The following is a 16,749-nucleotide window of genomic DNA, read 5'->3' as shown; positions in this document are numbered from 1 at the left end:
TTGGAACATCTTATGGAGCTTTGTCATCTTGACACTGCTTATGGAGCTTTGTCATCTTGACACTGCTTATGGAACTTTGTCATCTTGACACTGCTTAGGGAGCTTTGTCATCTTATGGAGCTTTGCCTCTTAGTACAAAATTCCAGGTGCACATGTTGAGAGATTATTGTAGAATTGGAGATCCATATCGAGTTTGAAATACTGAAAGGCTTCTGATTTTACTTCCATAGAATAAATCCAATGCTTTTTCAGATACCAGTGCACAGCACTAACTGAAGACATCCCTGTGTGGAAAGGGATTCCTATGTCGTTTGCCCATACAACATGATTGACAAACTTGATTTGCATTCTGAATTGTGGTAGTCCTTGGACTATATTTTTTTGCTTCCTTTAGTTACATGAAGGTATGAGCAGGGCAGACCTGGATGCTGTCTAAAACCTAACCTTATTGGCTAGCATCTGAAAGATATTGTACACACCTTAATGGCCATATGGTTTATGACGCAGGGGTCTTAGTCCTTTCTTATCTGAGTCTCGTACTGGCTTGGCATGGCACTATCAGCCACAAACTTGTTTTCTTTCAGGATTTGCATATCCTTAGATATTTTCAGTGGCATTTAACCACATGTTTCTCATGCTCTGCATTATGTATCTATACCTTGGGTTCTTAGCTCTAGACCTTTTCTTTCAAACTTGATAGAAGTCCTATTGTACAACTACAGACCACTTTGAAAGGCGGAAGATCGGATTTTCTGATAAAATACCACTCTGAAATGTGGCCAACGTTAGTGATTCTGCATTTATTGATGAAATTGAGTAAGCATGATTCCTATGGCATGGAATTAAAATTTAAAATGCATTGATTGACAGACAATTCCAGGTCATTGAAATTAAGGAACAAAAATTTATAATGTGGATCATGCCCTGTCATTAGAGCAGTAAACTATTTTTTTCTAAGCAAAACTCCCTAGCTAATCCCAAGGATGTAAGGAAATATAAGGACTTGACAGAATTTTCAAAATAGAGACTCAAACCTGTCAAAGCGCACTAAAGTTCCTATCATGACATCAATGAGGTGGATAATACTCCCGCTACTGGCAATCAATGGCACCGGCAATGCTGCCAAGAGTGTCATAATTCTCAGCTCACGTGGTTGCCTCTGCGGGGAATAGGTTGCATCTATCAATCCATCTGCGAAAGGCCAAAATGTATCACATGACTATTGCTCTATAGCATGTGGAGGACAAACCCTTGACAAGAACCATTTCATTTCAGAGTCATCAATTCTCTCATGTAATTCCACAAATTGATTATTCAAACCATTTCTTAAGAACCATACATGAAATTGGAAGATTTGTTTCACATTATTTAAAAAAACTCACAAGCTAATGCAGGAGAAACCAGCCACAGCAATGCAATATAAGAGGATCCAATGCCAAGCCACGTGCTCACAGCTAAAACCCCCAGCCATTGCAAAAAGCCTGCTTTGAATAGCCATCTTTCGGTATCCCAGATTGCCAAGTCTAGGTTAGATAACAGTTTGGAGGTTCCAGGTCTTCTGCATTGTACACTGAATAGATACCTTTTCAGTAATGAATACCCCAAATGATGACCAAGAAGGGCTCCACATAATGCAGGAGCACCAAACAATCCAATGGCCAACCAAGGATATGCTATATAAGGCACTGCTGCATGACTCAAGTATGGCAATGCAATACCAATTGCAACAGAAAGGCTGATCGATAGAACCCATGTAAAGACCAGACTCAAAAGAGAAAGAAATAGAGCCGTCACGGAAACCCGCCTTCCTTGAAAAAGTGACATCAGCAATAGCAGCAGACCTTGTGAAATGAATGAAGTATTCAGCTGTTTGGCAACTCTTTGAGGAAAGGCAATCAGAAACATTCCCTGCAACAAAGCATAAAAGTGTTAAGACTTTACATTTGCACAGTGCATTCATAATAGGAAACTAGAACTTATTTTTCTCCTCGTCAACCTATGTTGAAAGTGGGATATCAAGCAAAAAAAAACGCCAAGTCTAATTTGACACAGTCAGCCAATTCAAAAAATATTTATGCATGCATCCAACAAAATGTGTGAGATCTGTATGCATCATCAATTGAGATACTTACAAGTATGTCAAAATATACGATCTCTGTCTTTGACCCCACCTTGTCACTTCTGGTACTCAAGCTTGGCAATTCATCAGAGACAGCTACCTCCCGCAATAATGCCAGCATGTTATCTCCAAGATGTTGCAATGATCCAGGAGTCAAAAACTGTATTTTATCATTCTGCAAACCCATAGTTGTCTTTCGTTAATTTAAAAGTTTGTCAGCTCAAACTTTTCTAGTTTAAACTCCCACAAATTTAATGGGCATCAAACTGCACAATCATAATGCCTAAAATTGTTGAGGGTGAATGTGCAAACACTATGCAAATGACAGTGATTAATAGGCAAAATACTTTTTGAGGGGTGTGGCTAAGAAGGCCTATGACATGTGGCTAACGAGCATTGGAGAATAATCTCACTAGGGGTAGACCGATAAATATATGATGGCATTGTAGTGTTCTCTCCAACCTCAGGCCAACCATTTTGGGGGAGAGGGCGGGAAAGCAGGTGAGTGGCTAGGGCAGGTAGGGAGCCTTGCAGGTGACTCCACATTGGTGCCACATGGCATGTGACATGAGAACCTTTTGGGAAGTGACATGCGATTCACAGATGAGCAGTAGTGGAAACTGTAATGCCTGAAACCCCGTAGCTGCACTGATGGCCCAGCAACGGCGGCCGTAATGCCAGGCAGGTGCCCATATGTCTGATTTTGACGGGTAAATGCCCCTGATCACATGGTTGTGAATTGCAGCACGTGCAGAAATGATATGTCAAAAAAATTTCCCATACCTCTAATAAAAAACTAACATAAACTATGTAGCCATGTTTAAAAATACAAGACAAGTTTTAAAAAACGTCCTGATATTTTTAAAGAAATTGTCAAATTAAAGATCACACCACCGTGTCTTGGGGTGCGTGCACATTTGCAAGCAGAAAGAGAATGTATAAGTAATACCAGGTAGGTTTCGTGATATAATAACAGTACATGGTCAGGGCCTTGGAGGTACCATAACGGTACGGTGCATTCCATACAATATATACAGAAAAAAAGTGTTCCATAGGACTTTTGAGTGGACAATGAGCTCTGATGGGTGCAGTTAAGCATGCATATGACACCTGGCTAAGGACATTGTGAGGAGTGGTCAGACAATACATGATGGTATATACGAGCTGTATAGAATGGTCTCTCTCCAAACCCTAGACATTTGGGTAAGGACATGCCAAGTGCATAACTAGGTGGCAGACAGTGAATACTGAATGCAATCCCTCATAGATCCCATGGCACATGACTAATAGGCCCCACTTGGGAGCTTGGCAAAAATACCTGCTACTGCAACCAAAGCAAATTTCGAGCATGCACATAGGCCCCTTTTGTCACGTGACTAACCCCTTTTGGGAGCTGGACAAAAATACCTGCTACCGGAACCCAAAACAAATTGCATTCTGTGTAGATGAAGCAATGCATTGCACTAATTTACTCTGGATACAACACAAAAAAAGCCAAACACATCAGGAAAAAAATCACAAGAAAAACATTCAAATGAATATGCACCTTCGTATGGTAGACAGCTCCATTCTGCATGTAGGCAAAATCAAGACCAGAAAGGTTTGCTACTTCCTTGTACACTTGGAAATCAGTGGCAGACTTAACAAAGCCTGAATGAAACACGTCCTGGACAAGGCTGAATATATTAACATTTTACAGACAGGAAACGGGCACTACAACTGTGAATTGTCCAATCTACACGTTCTTACAGCTAGCACAATGTCTAGAGCCAAAATTTGTACACAAAAAAGACTTCATATAAAATACTAAAATAGTCCAAAAATAAGCACCCTGGTTGCAGTGCTAGTTCTGAATCTGCATGAGGAAACAAGGATTTCTTGTACCTGAGCTAAAATTTGTGCTGCAGGATACTTTGCAACTTTAGCGTAGAACTCTACAATCGATTTGTCCGGGCCTCCCTGTAAACATACACAAACTATATCAACAGTAGTTTCATTTCATCAACATATACTTATTTTTTCAATCAAAATTATAACGCCAAGGGGTAAAATAGCTTGCTTAGCTGGCACAGACAATCAATAAGGATAAAAATCTTTATAAACTCAATAAGGATCTGATATCCAAATTTGCAGGCTGTGTAAAATCTGTTGGGTCAGTTATCCACATCAAAGAGAGACGGATGCTAAAACAAGATGGAAAAGGATGATATGAATTGGCAGTGCATAGGAGACAATGCATCGACATCTTTACGGATGCATTTTGATGGATTTCAAGTCCCACACAGCATGAAGACACTTACAAAGTTCGATCCAACCAATGGTAGGAGTAGGAGTGAGGAATGGAATGGACCATAGTTTTTTCCTTACGTTTCCACATGGCATACACATACGGGTATGGAAGTATGGAATGAGTATGGAAAATTTCCCCTCGCTGAACCGTACGCGGCCCTATACTTTCAAAACATAAGGTATAGGAAATTCTACTGTTTCAACTACTTAAGCATTCCAAAAACATATCATAAACCATAAAGAGTTATAGAATCTAGATTCAGAAACATTGAAAGACTTGTAACTTCATGATTCATCAGCCGCCAAATACATCAATGATCAAGGATTGAAGAGTCATGAGGCTTGAAAATTTAAAACACAAGTCTAGAAAAAACTTCCAACTTCCAACTTTCCTTTCAAGCATCAAAGCTGTATACTCTAAAGCCTAGGCAAAAAAGAAATGAGACCGCAAAAAAGGAGTGAGGCTACCAAAGTCAAAAGTTCCAACTTTCAAAGCTGAATACTCTAAAAACCTAGGCAAAAAAGAAATGAGACTGCAAAAAAGGAGTGAGGCTACAAAAGTCAAGACTCTAGGTTTGGTGTGCTAGCTCTAGAGTCTCAATGGTCATCTTCTTACCCCTTGCTCTCCCTCATCATTATCATCATCAAAAGCTCAAAACCCCCACCCCGCCTTTTTTCTCTCTCTCTCTGGTCACATATGAAATTCCATGTCATATGTCCTTTTTTCAGACGTTTGCAAACATTTGGTATCCATACCATAAGAATATGGGAAAAACTATGGAATGGAATTCATTTCCCATTTCCAAATATTCGAGTCTACTCGTTTTCCCATAGGTAACAATCACTGGACAATATTTGAAGACTGACCAGCTCCAACAGTCAAAATCCTTACTGGACTCAACCTACCGCAAGCTATTGTAGAATCACAATAGGCAATGACGAATGTTATTTCCTCAAGCTTCTCACAGTCCTAAAATTTTTCATTCTTTTCTCCCCACTTGCAATGACCTTCTCCCTTGTCTACTGCAGCTGTACCTAGACGGTTTGTTAACTGTAGGTGTGGGAATGTATTACCTGGCACATTTTGAGAAATTTGTCAAGGAGATGCCAGATTGGCAATGGATGATCTTCTCAGGACAATGGGGTTCACCTTTGGTATTCTCCACTAGTGATCATAGCATGATGTGTCAGTACTTAACCTTCCATGCCTAGTTTAGCCCCCTTCCTCTTATTACCTTTCTCAAGCTGAGAAAGAAAAGAAGAAAGATGCATTAACGTCCGCGGGAGGCCTCGCGGGCCTAAGGGACAGTACAAAGTACACCAAAAGGGAAAAACTCATACAAGCCTCAATGGGCTGGAGTAAAGAGCTCGCTAAGACCCTTGCTGAGTACTATGCTAATATAAAGAGCTCAGTATCTCGAGAAAAAATCAAGTACAAAACATATACTAACTGAATTAGGCTGAGAGTTGGGACTCACAAACAAAATCCTGGTACTGTGATGGATCATCTATGAGTGGTGAAAATGTCTCGGATCTGCGCCTGTCGGGCTGTCTTACGTTGTGGTGGTGGTGGAGCGCGTGGTCTCCTTGATCTCTGAACCCGCTGGGCTATGTTCAGAGTGACCCTCGTCTCGAGCTATCTCCTCTGAGGAAAGATGTGATAGGCTGGACCTCAATAGAGTGTGCTCTAGTCGCTCTCCGTGTCGTGGGTGGCCTTTGCATCCTCTCAGAAATCTAGACTGCCCACATATCAGCTAGCTCCTCCTCCTCCACCCCGCTGTGTTCTAGAGCTGACTCAAATGCATAAAAATATGTGACACGTCATTGTGCCTGGTCAACCTTTGTATCATGTGGTCTGGTCACCTCCTGCTGCTCTCTGATCTATCATAGTAGAGTCTCCCTGTGTCAGTGCATCTCAAGCAGATAGAGCCCAATGCAGACCCGATCACGGAAGTGGATCAGTCATGATACTAGGGATAGAGGCACTGGTATCGTCACCTAATCTCCTAGTAGGTTGGACAGGCACAGAGACAATGCTCCTCTATCTCAATCACTCCCAGTGTGCATAGCCAGTGTGCATAGCATGCAAATCCGTTGCTGTCTGGGTATACGTGCTACTCTCCCTGTCTCAATCCTCAGCGGATGAGATGAAACCCACATCTGTCCAATGCTAATCCTCAATGCATGTGAGACTCCTCTGTCCTCGAGATACTTGGGTCTGATGATGAATCCCTCCTCCAATACTCTCAAGAAGTGGTCGTGTTAGAATTGGGTCTTGGTGGGGAGCTCTTGATCTCCCCCCCAAGTCCGAGATGTATGGAGATTTGATCATAAGATGTGGTTAATCTCAACTCGTGGGATCGACTCAGGAGGTGCATTCATGCTATACTGAAAGGGGGGAAGCCTATCCATCTAAATCTCATGCTAGCTATCTAGATGACTCCATGGCCAGCCTCGGTAGTCTCCATTGAGGTGGATGCTCCAAAATGTGGTCTTCTCGCGTCAAAATCAGGGTTTTCGCGACATAAGTGCTTGGAGAGACATCAAACACTCATGGGTGTGTAAAAACCAACAAGACCAGCAGGAATGAGGGCTCGGGAGGCTGAGAGCTGTCTATGGCTGAGGGAATGGATTCCCGACTTGCTCTGATACCATTGTAGGCTATGGCACGCAATGGAAGCTAAAAAATGGAGGTGATAAGGAGGAAAAACGAGATGTTGTAATGAATTGCTGCAAAACCGAGAGTGGAGGATTAAGAGAGAGACAACATAACAAAACCCTAGGGCTAAATGCCCTAATTGGACTAAATGTCCTAACTGACCTAGGTGGTACATGTGCTAATTGTACCAACAGACCTAACTGACTGTAACTAGGCCTACAAGGCACATACCAAGGAATAAGTGGCACCTATGGATAGCCCATAGAATGGCCTACAGCTTCTGCCCGGGCTAGGACGTTCTCACAGAGGGAGGTGATTTAAGCTCCATTTCGGTAAAAATCAATCCATCTTTGTTGTTTTCGAGGTGCTCTTGGCATCAGACATTTGTACCTGGTAAGATTTTGATAATACCTTAGCCTACATTTGCAATTTTGTTTCCATCCCCTTTGCTTGCATCTGTAGGCCCTTGTGCCTTGGGGAATCTTCTTTTCAAGTACACTCAAAATTCAGTGGGCACTTATGCTTTGTTTGAGCCAAGCATTGGCTTGTTTGGGGAAGATTTGATTTAGGCATCATACATCAATGCACAGTCCGCTATACTCCTCAATACAATGGAGAGACTGAGTGGAAGAATAGTCATTAATGGAAATGGAAAGGTGCATGATCAAGGCCAAAGGACTACTCACAAGTTTTGGATGGAAGTTATAATGTCCTATAATCATGTTTTGACTAGGTATCCCACCAAAGCACTTAAGGTTACGACACTATATCAGGCTTGGTATGAAAAAAGACCAAATGCATGTTACTTCTGTACATTTAGATGTGTAACTACGCACACGTACCTCAGGAATTGAGAGGAAAGCTTGATGAAAAAGGTGAGAAGTGCATATTTGTGGGCTACAGCATTGAAAGCAAGGGTTACCGACTCTACAATCCTGCTACCAAGAAGGTTGTCACTAGGAATGATATTATTTTTTCTGAAAATTTAGATTTTCCTTTTGTTGTATTTGACAAAAAACAAGGTTCATCAGATTTATTTGAAGGGATTTTGCCCATTTCTTTTGACACCAAAGCTGATATGCCTATTGAGAATCAGAATTTGCAGTGGGATCCACAAGTTGTTGATGCCTTAAATCAGCCTATGGCTGCTCCTGTCACTCAGCAAGAAGTTGAGGATGTTGTGGCACAAGAAAGTTCAGCAATGCAGGAAGATAGGACAATCCCTCACTGACTGCTTTGTACTCGTCACACTAGAGACACTCAGGATGCCAACTATGTTGACTGATCTTGGGCCAGTAATTTGCTGGAAATGGATGAACCTGATTGATTTGATGCTGCACATGGTACCGTGCATTGGATGCAAGCTATGCAAGTAGAGATTGACTTCATTCAAAAAGACTCTACTTGGGATTTGGTGGATTTTCCTATAGGAAAGAAAGCAATAGTAGGCACAAAGTGGATGGCATATCCATCAGTTGGTTATCAAAGCGGTTTATGTGTCTCAACCCATTGGTTTTGTTGTACTTGGCAAGGAGAATGAAGTTTGCAGGTTAAAGAAAGTAACTTTATAGGTTAAAGAAAACCCTGTGTGGCTTGAAGCAAGCTCCTAGAGCCTTGTATTGCAAAGATTGATGCCTTTTTGACCAGCCAGGGTATGCAAAACAGTCCAAATTAAAGCACCTCTATGTCAAGAAAGAAGGAGGTGATTTGGTCATCATTTTATTGTATGTTCATGATGACATGGTGCTCACAGATACTGATGATGCAAAAATTGCAGACTTTAAGGTTGTATTGTAGGAAATTTGAGATGTCTGACTGGAGCTGCTACACTATTACTTGGGCATTCAATTTTTACAAGATGACAAGGGCATTGGTTTGTTGCAGTCCAAGTACATTGAGAACTTATTGAATAGTCAAATTTCAGAATTGTAAGCCTATTTACAACTCTCATATGGAGCCAGGGATTAAGTTATCCATACATGATGACAGCCACCATTTATAGCCTAGCCTGTAGGATGCCTATTATACCTCCCAAGCATTCACTATGCAGTATCCCAGTTAAGCAGAGTTATGCACACCCAAAGACCTCACATTGGCAGGCTATGAGGCATGTTTTCAAATACCTGCAAGGTACTCTGTCTCTTGGTTTGCTACTTCCAAGAGGGATGACTTGCATTTACATTCTTGCAGCAATTCAGATTGGGCTTGTGATTTGACACTAAGCAGTCAACAGGTAGGTAATAGTTTCTACCTCACACACTCATGCGTTTCTTGGCTAAGTAAGAAACAATCAACGGTTGCTACCTCATCATTGAAGCTGAGTACAAAGCAGCTTTCACAACCACAATGAAATGTGTCTAGCAGATCTAAATGCATCATTGGAAGAGCCTACTCCAATTCTCACTAACAGTTAGAGTGCCATTGCAGTGGCGCAGAATCTTGTGTTTCAAGCACGTACAAAACACATAGAGATACATTATCACTATGTCAATGGGAGCAGCTACATGTACGGAGATCAGCTTGGTCTTCTTCCCTACACATTAGAATGTGGCAGATCTTTTCACGTTGTGAAAAGATTGAGGCTTTCTGCAAAGCTTTGTGCTTATAGTTGCTCAGTGATTGATGTTATTCCTTGTCCATACAGACATTGTCACTGCAAGGGTTATAGAAATATTAATCTGTAAGGAAATTGGCCAATGTAATGAGGATTTGGGGGATTTTTCCTTGCTCAAGTTTTTCCCCCAAAAAGATTGTTAGTGGTACAATCAGTTTCAACTCACCCAAGGTTTTAGGGTTTTGTCAATGTACAACCCTCTTGTACTTCATTCTTACAACCTCATTTTAACTAACCTCCACGTTATTTAGCTCTCTACCTCCATAAACTCTCATAGGGGGGGGATCGGGACTTCCACTTCAGAAACTTCAGCTAGACATCCTTAGAATTATTGCCAAACAAAATTCCTCCTCATTTTGAAGGGTGAAATCCCTCTTCTTCTGATAGACTAGACGATGATATTTTTGTTTGCCCTCTGTTTCAATCGGAAGATAGTGCTTGGTCTTGAGTTTGAGTTGAGGGCACAAGGTCTTACACTCATCATCATAGAAGCAATGGGTGGTGGACGGGTGGATCTGGTGGTGCGTGGAAAAGACTAGAGAGCAGCATCATGAAGGGAGCGGGTGATCAAGGTGGCTCTATCCTGTATGCATGGGCTGATTGACATCAAAGTGAATCTTTTGATAAATGGTGTATGTATGATGGGACGTGCTCAATGACCAGAGTGGGGTGGATAAGCAAAAAAACAAGTAGGTATGGTCGGATCTAGGTGGAACAATGGGATGTAGAAATCTGTAATGTGAGAGGCAAAGGAAGGGGATCCCATGAGGTAGGTAATAAACTGCACTGGATGCAGGAAAAAAGTGAGCCCATAGGAAGAAGTCCATCTTTCTAAACCATTGTCGTTGATCGCACGTGCACTGCACTGGATGCAGGAAAAAAGTGAGCCCATAGGAAGAAGTCCATCTTTCTAAACCGTTGTCGTCGATCGCATGTGCTATCTTACATATTTCTTAGTGACCCCCGCGGGCTCCCAAAGCCGTAGCAACTCTTGATCTATGCATAACACCTCATTATTTAGCTCCTCCGTGAGTAAAACTTTGTAAGGAGGCTTGAAGCTAGGCCCAACTTGGCCAATTGCACAAACCATTTTCAAAAATAAAGACTCCTCTTTACAGTGGAGGACATGGACATGACACACCATGTTCCCCGTTTTCTGGTTACGCTCTGCTTCCCAGGGCTCCCCAAGGAGTATCGAGCCATCCTCCCCTCCATTGGTCAGGCATTTGACACCGTGCTTGAGTCCCCGCCAAAGTCGACCGTTTCAATTGTAGCAGAGGACGGGGTCCCCAGGATTAGACTGGTGATTGAGAGCCCAGAGTCCCTCCTATAGATGATCCTCCTAGAGACCCTCGAAGGGGGCACACTTCACCAACGAGTGGAGATTTCTGGGTTACTAGGCCAGTGTCTTCGGTGCAGATAGATGGGTCACCTAGCTAGAGATTGCTCCTGTGGGGCCATGGCTGAGCGCCTCCCCCTCCACCCCCGCAGAGTAGGCAGAGCCAGCAGACAAGAGTCCCATACTCCCCAGACGGGAGCAGCAGGAGTCTTAGAACCCCTGGGTGACCCCCTCAGAAGGGGACTGTACCCAAGTTTTAAAAAAAAGAAACCAAGCAAACAGGCTCGCAAGCACCGCAGACAGAGGGCCACACAGAGAGAGAGAGAGAGAGAGAGAGACAAGGTTGTTCGCGCGGCACCTGAGGAGGAGCAGCAGCAGCAGGAACCCTTACGCGAGGATCCACCTCCCTCAACGGAAGGGGCCACTGCCTAGCCAGATGATCCTCACGAGATGGAGGTTTAGCGTCTGCATCCACCCTTGCATCATCAACGAGCCCCAAGAGTTTCTGATGAGGCGATGGCGGACGGTAGCCGGACAGCGACTGAGGAGGAGCAGTTCCAAAGCCCGGCGAGCCTAATTAGCAAGGGGTGCCTATGATCGCCCCTATTCCCCCCCCTCCGCCTCTAGATCCCTCCCTCCCTTCCCCTCCCCTCCCCCCCCCCCCTCCCTAGCCCCCTCCTCCCGCACCACCCCTTTTGCTATGATCACTCTCACCACCCGCCCCCTTCCCTCCATCCCCCCATCTCCTCCCGCCCTCGCCCCCGCCATCCCCTCTCCACCTCCGTAGCAGGTTCTTCAGCCTCCCTCCCCTCCCCTGCTTCGACACCCCTGCCTGCAATCAAGGGTAAGATGACATCCCCTTCTGCTCCCTCATCGTAGCATCAGGCCCATGTGGGGAGGGAGCCAGAGGATGGGGCTTGTCCTTTAAATCAACAGCTCCCCACCTACAGCCTGGGCGCCCCTTACCGCGGGACTTCTGGAGGGTGGGACCTTGGAACTACCTGGAGATCCCGAACTCCTATCCTTTACCGCTGGAGGTAACGCTTATGATCCTACAACCACAAAAGGGGGATTTGATTAGCGCAGTGGGCTCTCAGACACACCCCGTTTGGAGTTTCCAGTTTGCCTCCACAGGGTTGGAGAAGTGGACCCCAGAGGTGTTTGATGCTATCATGGGAGGTCAGATTTCACGGACGAGTGGATGGGAGCACAGGGACTGGATCTTTGGTACGCCCATGGTGCGGAAGAGAATTTTCAGCTGAGCTTCACGCGATAGGAGCCGACGTGTGGTTTGGCGGTAGGCGTTATCAGATTGCTGCTAGAGGCAACAGTGGATCATGCATACTATTGGCCCCTCCAGAAGTGTGCGGAGCGGTTCGGGGTGGAAGTCTCCTTCATGATGAAATGGGCACCGAAGATTGGCTTTGAGCCGATATCCACCCTAGTACGTCGTCGCACAGACATGGACTATTCGCCCTCCAAACCCCTGAAAAAGTCACATAAGGAAATCTTTCTGGAACAGGAACCCACTTACAAGAGAGCCTTGTTCTCTGCACCCCCGTCCTCATGAGCTGGACCATAGTGAGTTGGAATGTGCACGGGCTCCACGACCATGCTCATAGTCAACCGCAGTACCTGATACTCCACCAAGAGTTGCAGAGGGCAGTGGTAGGGCGGACAGAGGACATCCTTTTGATCCAGGAGCATATGGTCTCAGCAGCAGACATCCGATGATGTTACCACCTTCTCCCAAGATGAGGTCCGGAGGAGTGGTCCCCTGCAGTAGGACGGAGCAGAGGGGTGTGCATTCCGGGCTCACAGACTTTGGCTCCAGAGGTCTACGATCAGGGCGAGCTTATCCCAGGACGGGTAGTTTGGATGGGAGTTAGGACGGGAGAGTCCAGGATCGGGATCCTGAACGTGTATGCCCCAGCATGCAGACAGCACCGCCCAGCCCTTTGGAGGAGGCTGTCAGAGTGTCTTCCGGTTGTAGACTCCTAGATTGTTGGAGGGAACTTCAACAACCTGGAGTTTGGGGAAGACAAGCAGGGCAGCGCCGCCTTCTCTTAGGCATGGGGAGTGGGAGGGGGCGGGGGGGGGCATGGGGGGGGTTACGCGACATGCGCGCAAGGGGGGGGGCGCATGGGGTTGGGGGGGGGGGGGGGGGGGGGGCATGGAGCGTGGGGGGGGGGGCATGGGGGTGGGGGTGGGGGTGGGGGGGCATGGGGTGTGGGAAGGGGGGGGGGGGGGGGGGCATAGGGGGTGGGGGGGGTACGCGACATGCGCGCAAGGGCGGGAGGGGGGGGGGGGGCATGGGGGGTGGGGATGGGGGTGGGGGGCATAGGGGGTGGGGGGGGTACGCGACATGCGCGCAAGGGGGGGAGGGGGGGGGGGGGCATGGGGGGTGGGGATGGGGGTGGGGGGGGGGGGGGGGGGGCATGGGGGTTGGGGGGGGGGGTGCATGGGGGGTGCATGGGGAGTGGGAGGGGGGGGGGCATGGGGGGTGGGGGGGAGGGGGTACGCGACATGCGCGCAAGAGAGGGCGGGGTACGCGACATGCGCGGAAGAGAGGGGGGGAGTGGGGGCAGCCTCCTCTTCTCTTTCGGACAGAGGAGACATGATGGACTGCTTGAGAGACTAGACCGTTTCTACATTGGCGACTGGGCACTGCACAGAGGCGGCTCTCCTGGGATTTTGGCAAGTACCATGATGTCATACCACTCTCCCGTAGTACTTCACTTTGATCAACCCCGCCGAGGTCTGCCCCAGAAAGCAGTCCGCATTCCAGAGGACCTCTTGCAAATGAGGAGATCCAACAGGTCATGGCAGGGATTTGGGAGCAGTCATAGATGACACCAGGCAAGGGCTGGGCTTCGTGGGTGGCCGATGCGATCCAAAGGAGCAGTGAGGAGTTACAGGCTCACACCCTTAAGCGGAGGAGGACGCTTCAGGACCGTGAACGGGCTTTGAGGAGAGACCTCGCCTCCATAGAGTGGCTCAGGGAGCAGGACCCGGGTTCTCAGTGGCTTAGTGACAAGTTCGAGAGCGCTCGCCTTGAGCTTCAAGACACGGAGATTCGACAAGCTGAGTTCTCCTATCACTCTTCCCGAGCCCAGTGGATATAGCAAGGGGACAGGATGACGAAGCAATTCTTCCAGACCACTAGGCCCCGATCGGCAGGCACACAGCTGTAGCGTCTCCGGGATCCGCAAGGCATCATGCACACTGACCCGCAGGAGATTTCAGGTTTTACAACCAGCTCTTTCAGACGGAGAGGATGACTCCAACTGGTATTATGGCCCGAGAGGTAGTTTGGGATCACGTTTCGACAATAGTCTCGCAGGATTTATGACGCAGACTGAACAAGGACCCTTTCATGGATGAGGAGCTCTAGGAAGCCCTCAAGGCTCTCCCGACCCGAAGAGGATGGCTTGACTCCGGCCTTCTTCCAGAACTTCTGTGAGATTATCTCCACCCCTTTCCGACTAGCATGCTAGAATATTTTCGACACGGGCTTCCTCCCTCAGTCCTTGAGCAAGAGGTGGATTTGTTTGATCCCGAAAGGGGGAGATAGGTCAGACATCAAGCAGTGGAGACCGATCACTCTGCTTAATACCGCTTAAAATATCCTCACCGAGGTCTTGAACTTGCAATTATGGCCCCATGGCCCCATCTTACTAACATCTTCCACGACACACAGACGGGGTTCGTCCAAGAGCATAGCATCCTGGACAACATCTTCGCATTCTGGGAGGCAGTGGATTGGTCCAGGGAGGAATCACAGCAACTAACTTTTGTTCTCTTGGATTTTGAGAAGGCCTACGACAAAGTAGAGTGGTCCTTCTTGGAGGGCACCATGTGGAGATTGGGTTTCTCAGACAGATGGGTCAGAGGAGTTTCTGCGCTTTATGCAGGGAGCTCTAGCCAGATGCTTATCAGAGGACACACTGGCAAGGCCTTTCCTCTCTCTCGCTTGGTCCGCCAAGGCTGCCCACTTGCTCCTTCCTCTTCTTGTTCGTTGCGTAGGCTTTGGGCTACTACTTGAGATCACAGGTGGCGGGCCTCACAGGGTTGAGGCTCCCAATCAAACAGGAGGGGGAACTGCTTGACTCCGAGTTTGCAGATGACACGGCCTTGTATGTTGAGGGCACCACAGCAACTTTGGAGAGAGTCAGGGGAGCGCTGGCTATCTACTGCGAGGCCTCAAGGGCGCGGATCAACTGGACAAAGTCTATAGGTTTCTTCACGGGCTATGAGGAGACACGTTAGATTCGTGAGTGGGGGAGTGACTTTGGCTTCAGATGGATACCGCAGGGCTAGACAGCAAGATACCTCGGTTGCCAGGTTGGTATTCACATTACAGCAGAGCAGTAGATCGCCCCGGTCCTTGAGAGTGTTCGGCGCAAGCTTCTCTACTGGTGGAGCTCAGCCAAGCTCTCCCTAGCAGGGCGCGCCTTAGTGGCAAACCAAATCCTTCTTGCCACAGCCTGGTATATCGCCTCCTGCTGGTGCTTTCATAGAGGATGCATTGGGCAGCTCCGACAGTTGGTTCGGAACTTATGTAGATGACATGCTGCTCACAAGGTCAAATGAGGAATTAATTGCAGATTTCAAAGCTGAGTTGAAAGCTGAATTTGACACGACAGATTTGGGCATGTTAAATTTTTTTGGGGGGATCCAGTTCATACAAGACAAGCGTGGCATCGTTATGTCTCAATCCAAGTATGTGCAAAAGCTCTTGGATAGGTTCAACATGCATGATTGTAAGCCTATAGCCACTCCCATGGAGCCGAGGCTGAAGCTTACTATGTATGATGCAGGTGAATCAATGGATATCACACTTTACAGCCAGGCTGTTGGATGCCTCATCTATTTGTACAATACAAGGCCCGATATTTAGTATGCAGTATCTCAAGTGAGTAGGTATATGCACAGCCCAAAGACAACACATTGGCAGGCTGTAAAACGCATCTTCCGTTATTTGCAAGGCACAAAGTCTTATGGCTTGATGTTTCGCAGGGGGGGTGACTTGCAAATGCATGCTTACAGTGATTCAGATTGGGCAGGAGACTATGATACCAAGCACTCCACTAGTGGTAATTGTTTCTTTTTTGGCAAAGCTTGCATTTCTTGGCTGAGCAAGAAGCAATCTACAATGGCTACTTCCTCATGTGAAGCTGAGTACAGGGCAGCTTTCACAGCGACAGTTGAATGTGTTTGGCTGCGTCGTTTATTTGTTGATCTTCATCTCTTTTGGTGTTATGCTCAAGTCGAGGTAACATGACCTCGGAAGGGTCAGACGACATTTTCCTTTAAAGGATCAATGTTTGTATTATATTTGTTTGGGCTTCATGTAAATGATCAAAAAGGAATAAAGGTCAAGGTCCTTGGTGAGGGTGACATGGCACTAGACTAGGTGGATCTAAGGCTAAGGGACCTAAATGCATGAAATATGCCTAGGGGCAAATGGTTTCAATGATATCCCAACAGAGGGGTAAATGATGCATTAAGGAAGGACCCTAAAATGAAGACAAACATTTTCCTTTAAAGGATCAATGTTTGTATTATATTTGTTTGGGCTTCATGTAAATGATCAAAAAGGAATAAAGGTCAAGGTCCTTGGTAAGGGTGACATGGCACTAGACTAGGTGGATCTAAGGCTAAGGGACCTAAGTGCATGAAATATGCCTAGGGGCAAATGGTTTCAATGATATCCCAACAGAGGGGTA

The 16,749-nt window shown here is 46.4% G+C and overlaps 1 protein-coding gene across 1 annotated transcript in view; it reads right to left on the bottom strand.

The window, feature by feature from the left end:
* Positions 1–16,749, bottom strand: part of LOC147899620 (Zn-dependent exopeptidases superfamily protein) — a 221,303-nt gene that overhangs the window by 125,099 nt on the left and 79,455 nt on the right. Inside the window, exons 5-9 of the mRNA XM_087378001.1 lie at positions 4,004–4,078; positions 3,666–3,785; positions 2,133–2,294; positions 1,383–1,908; positions 1,035–1,191 (exon numbers count right to left, since the gene is read on the bottom strand). Coding sequence (XP_087234127.1) covers positions 1,035–1,191; positions 1,383–1,908; positions 2,133–2,294; positions 3,666–3,785; positions 4,004–4,078 — 1,040 coding nt within the window. The remainder of the gene's footprint in view (positions 1–1,034; positions 1,192–1,382; positions 1,909–2,132; positions 2,295–3,665; positions 3,786–4,003; positions 4,079–16,749) is intronic.

Source organism: Dipteris shenzhenensis, chromosome 8 (assembly GCF_047967505.1).
Source record: "Dipteris shenzhenensis isolate YYH24624 ecotype China chromosome 8, Dip_SZ_1.0, whole genome shotgun sequence".
NCBI lineage: Eukaryota > Viridiplantae > Streptophyta > Polypodiopsida > Gleicheniales > Dipteridaceae > Dipteris > Dipteris shenzhenensis.
This window is presented reverse-complemented; position numbering and strand designations above follow the sequence as displayed.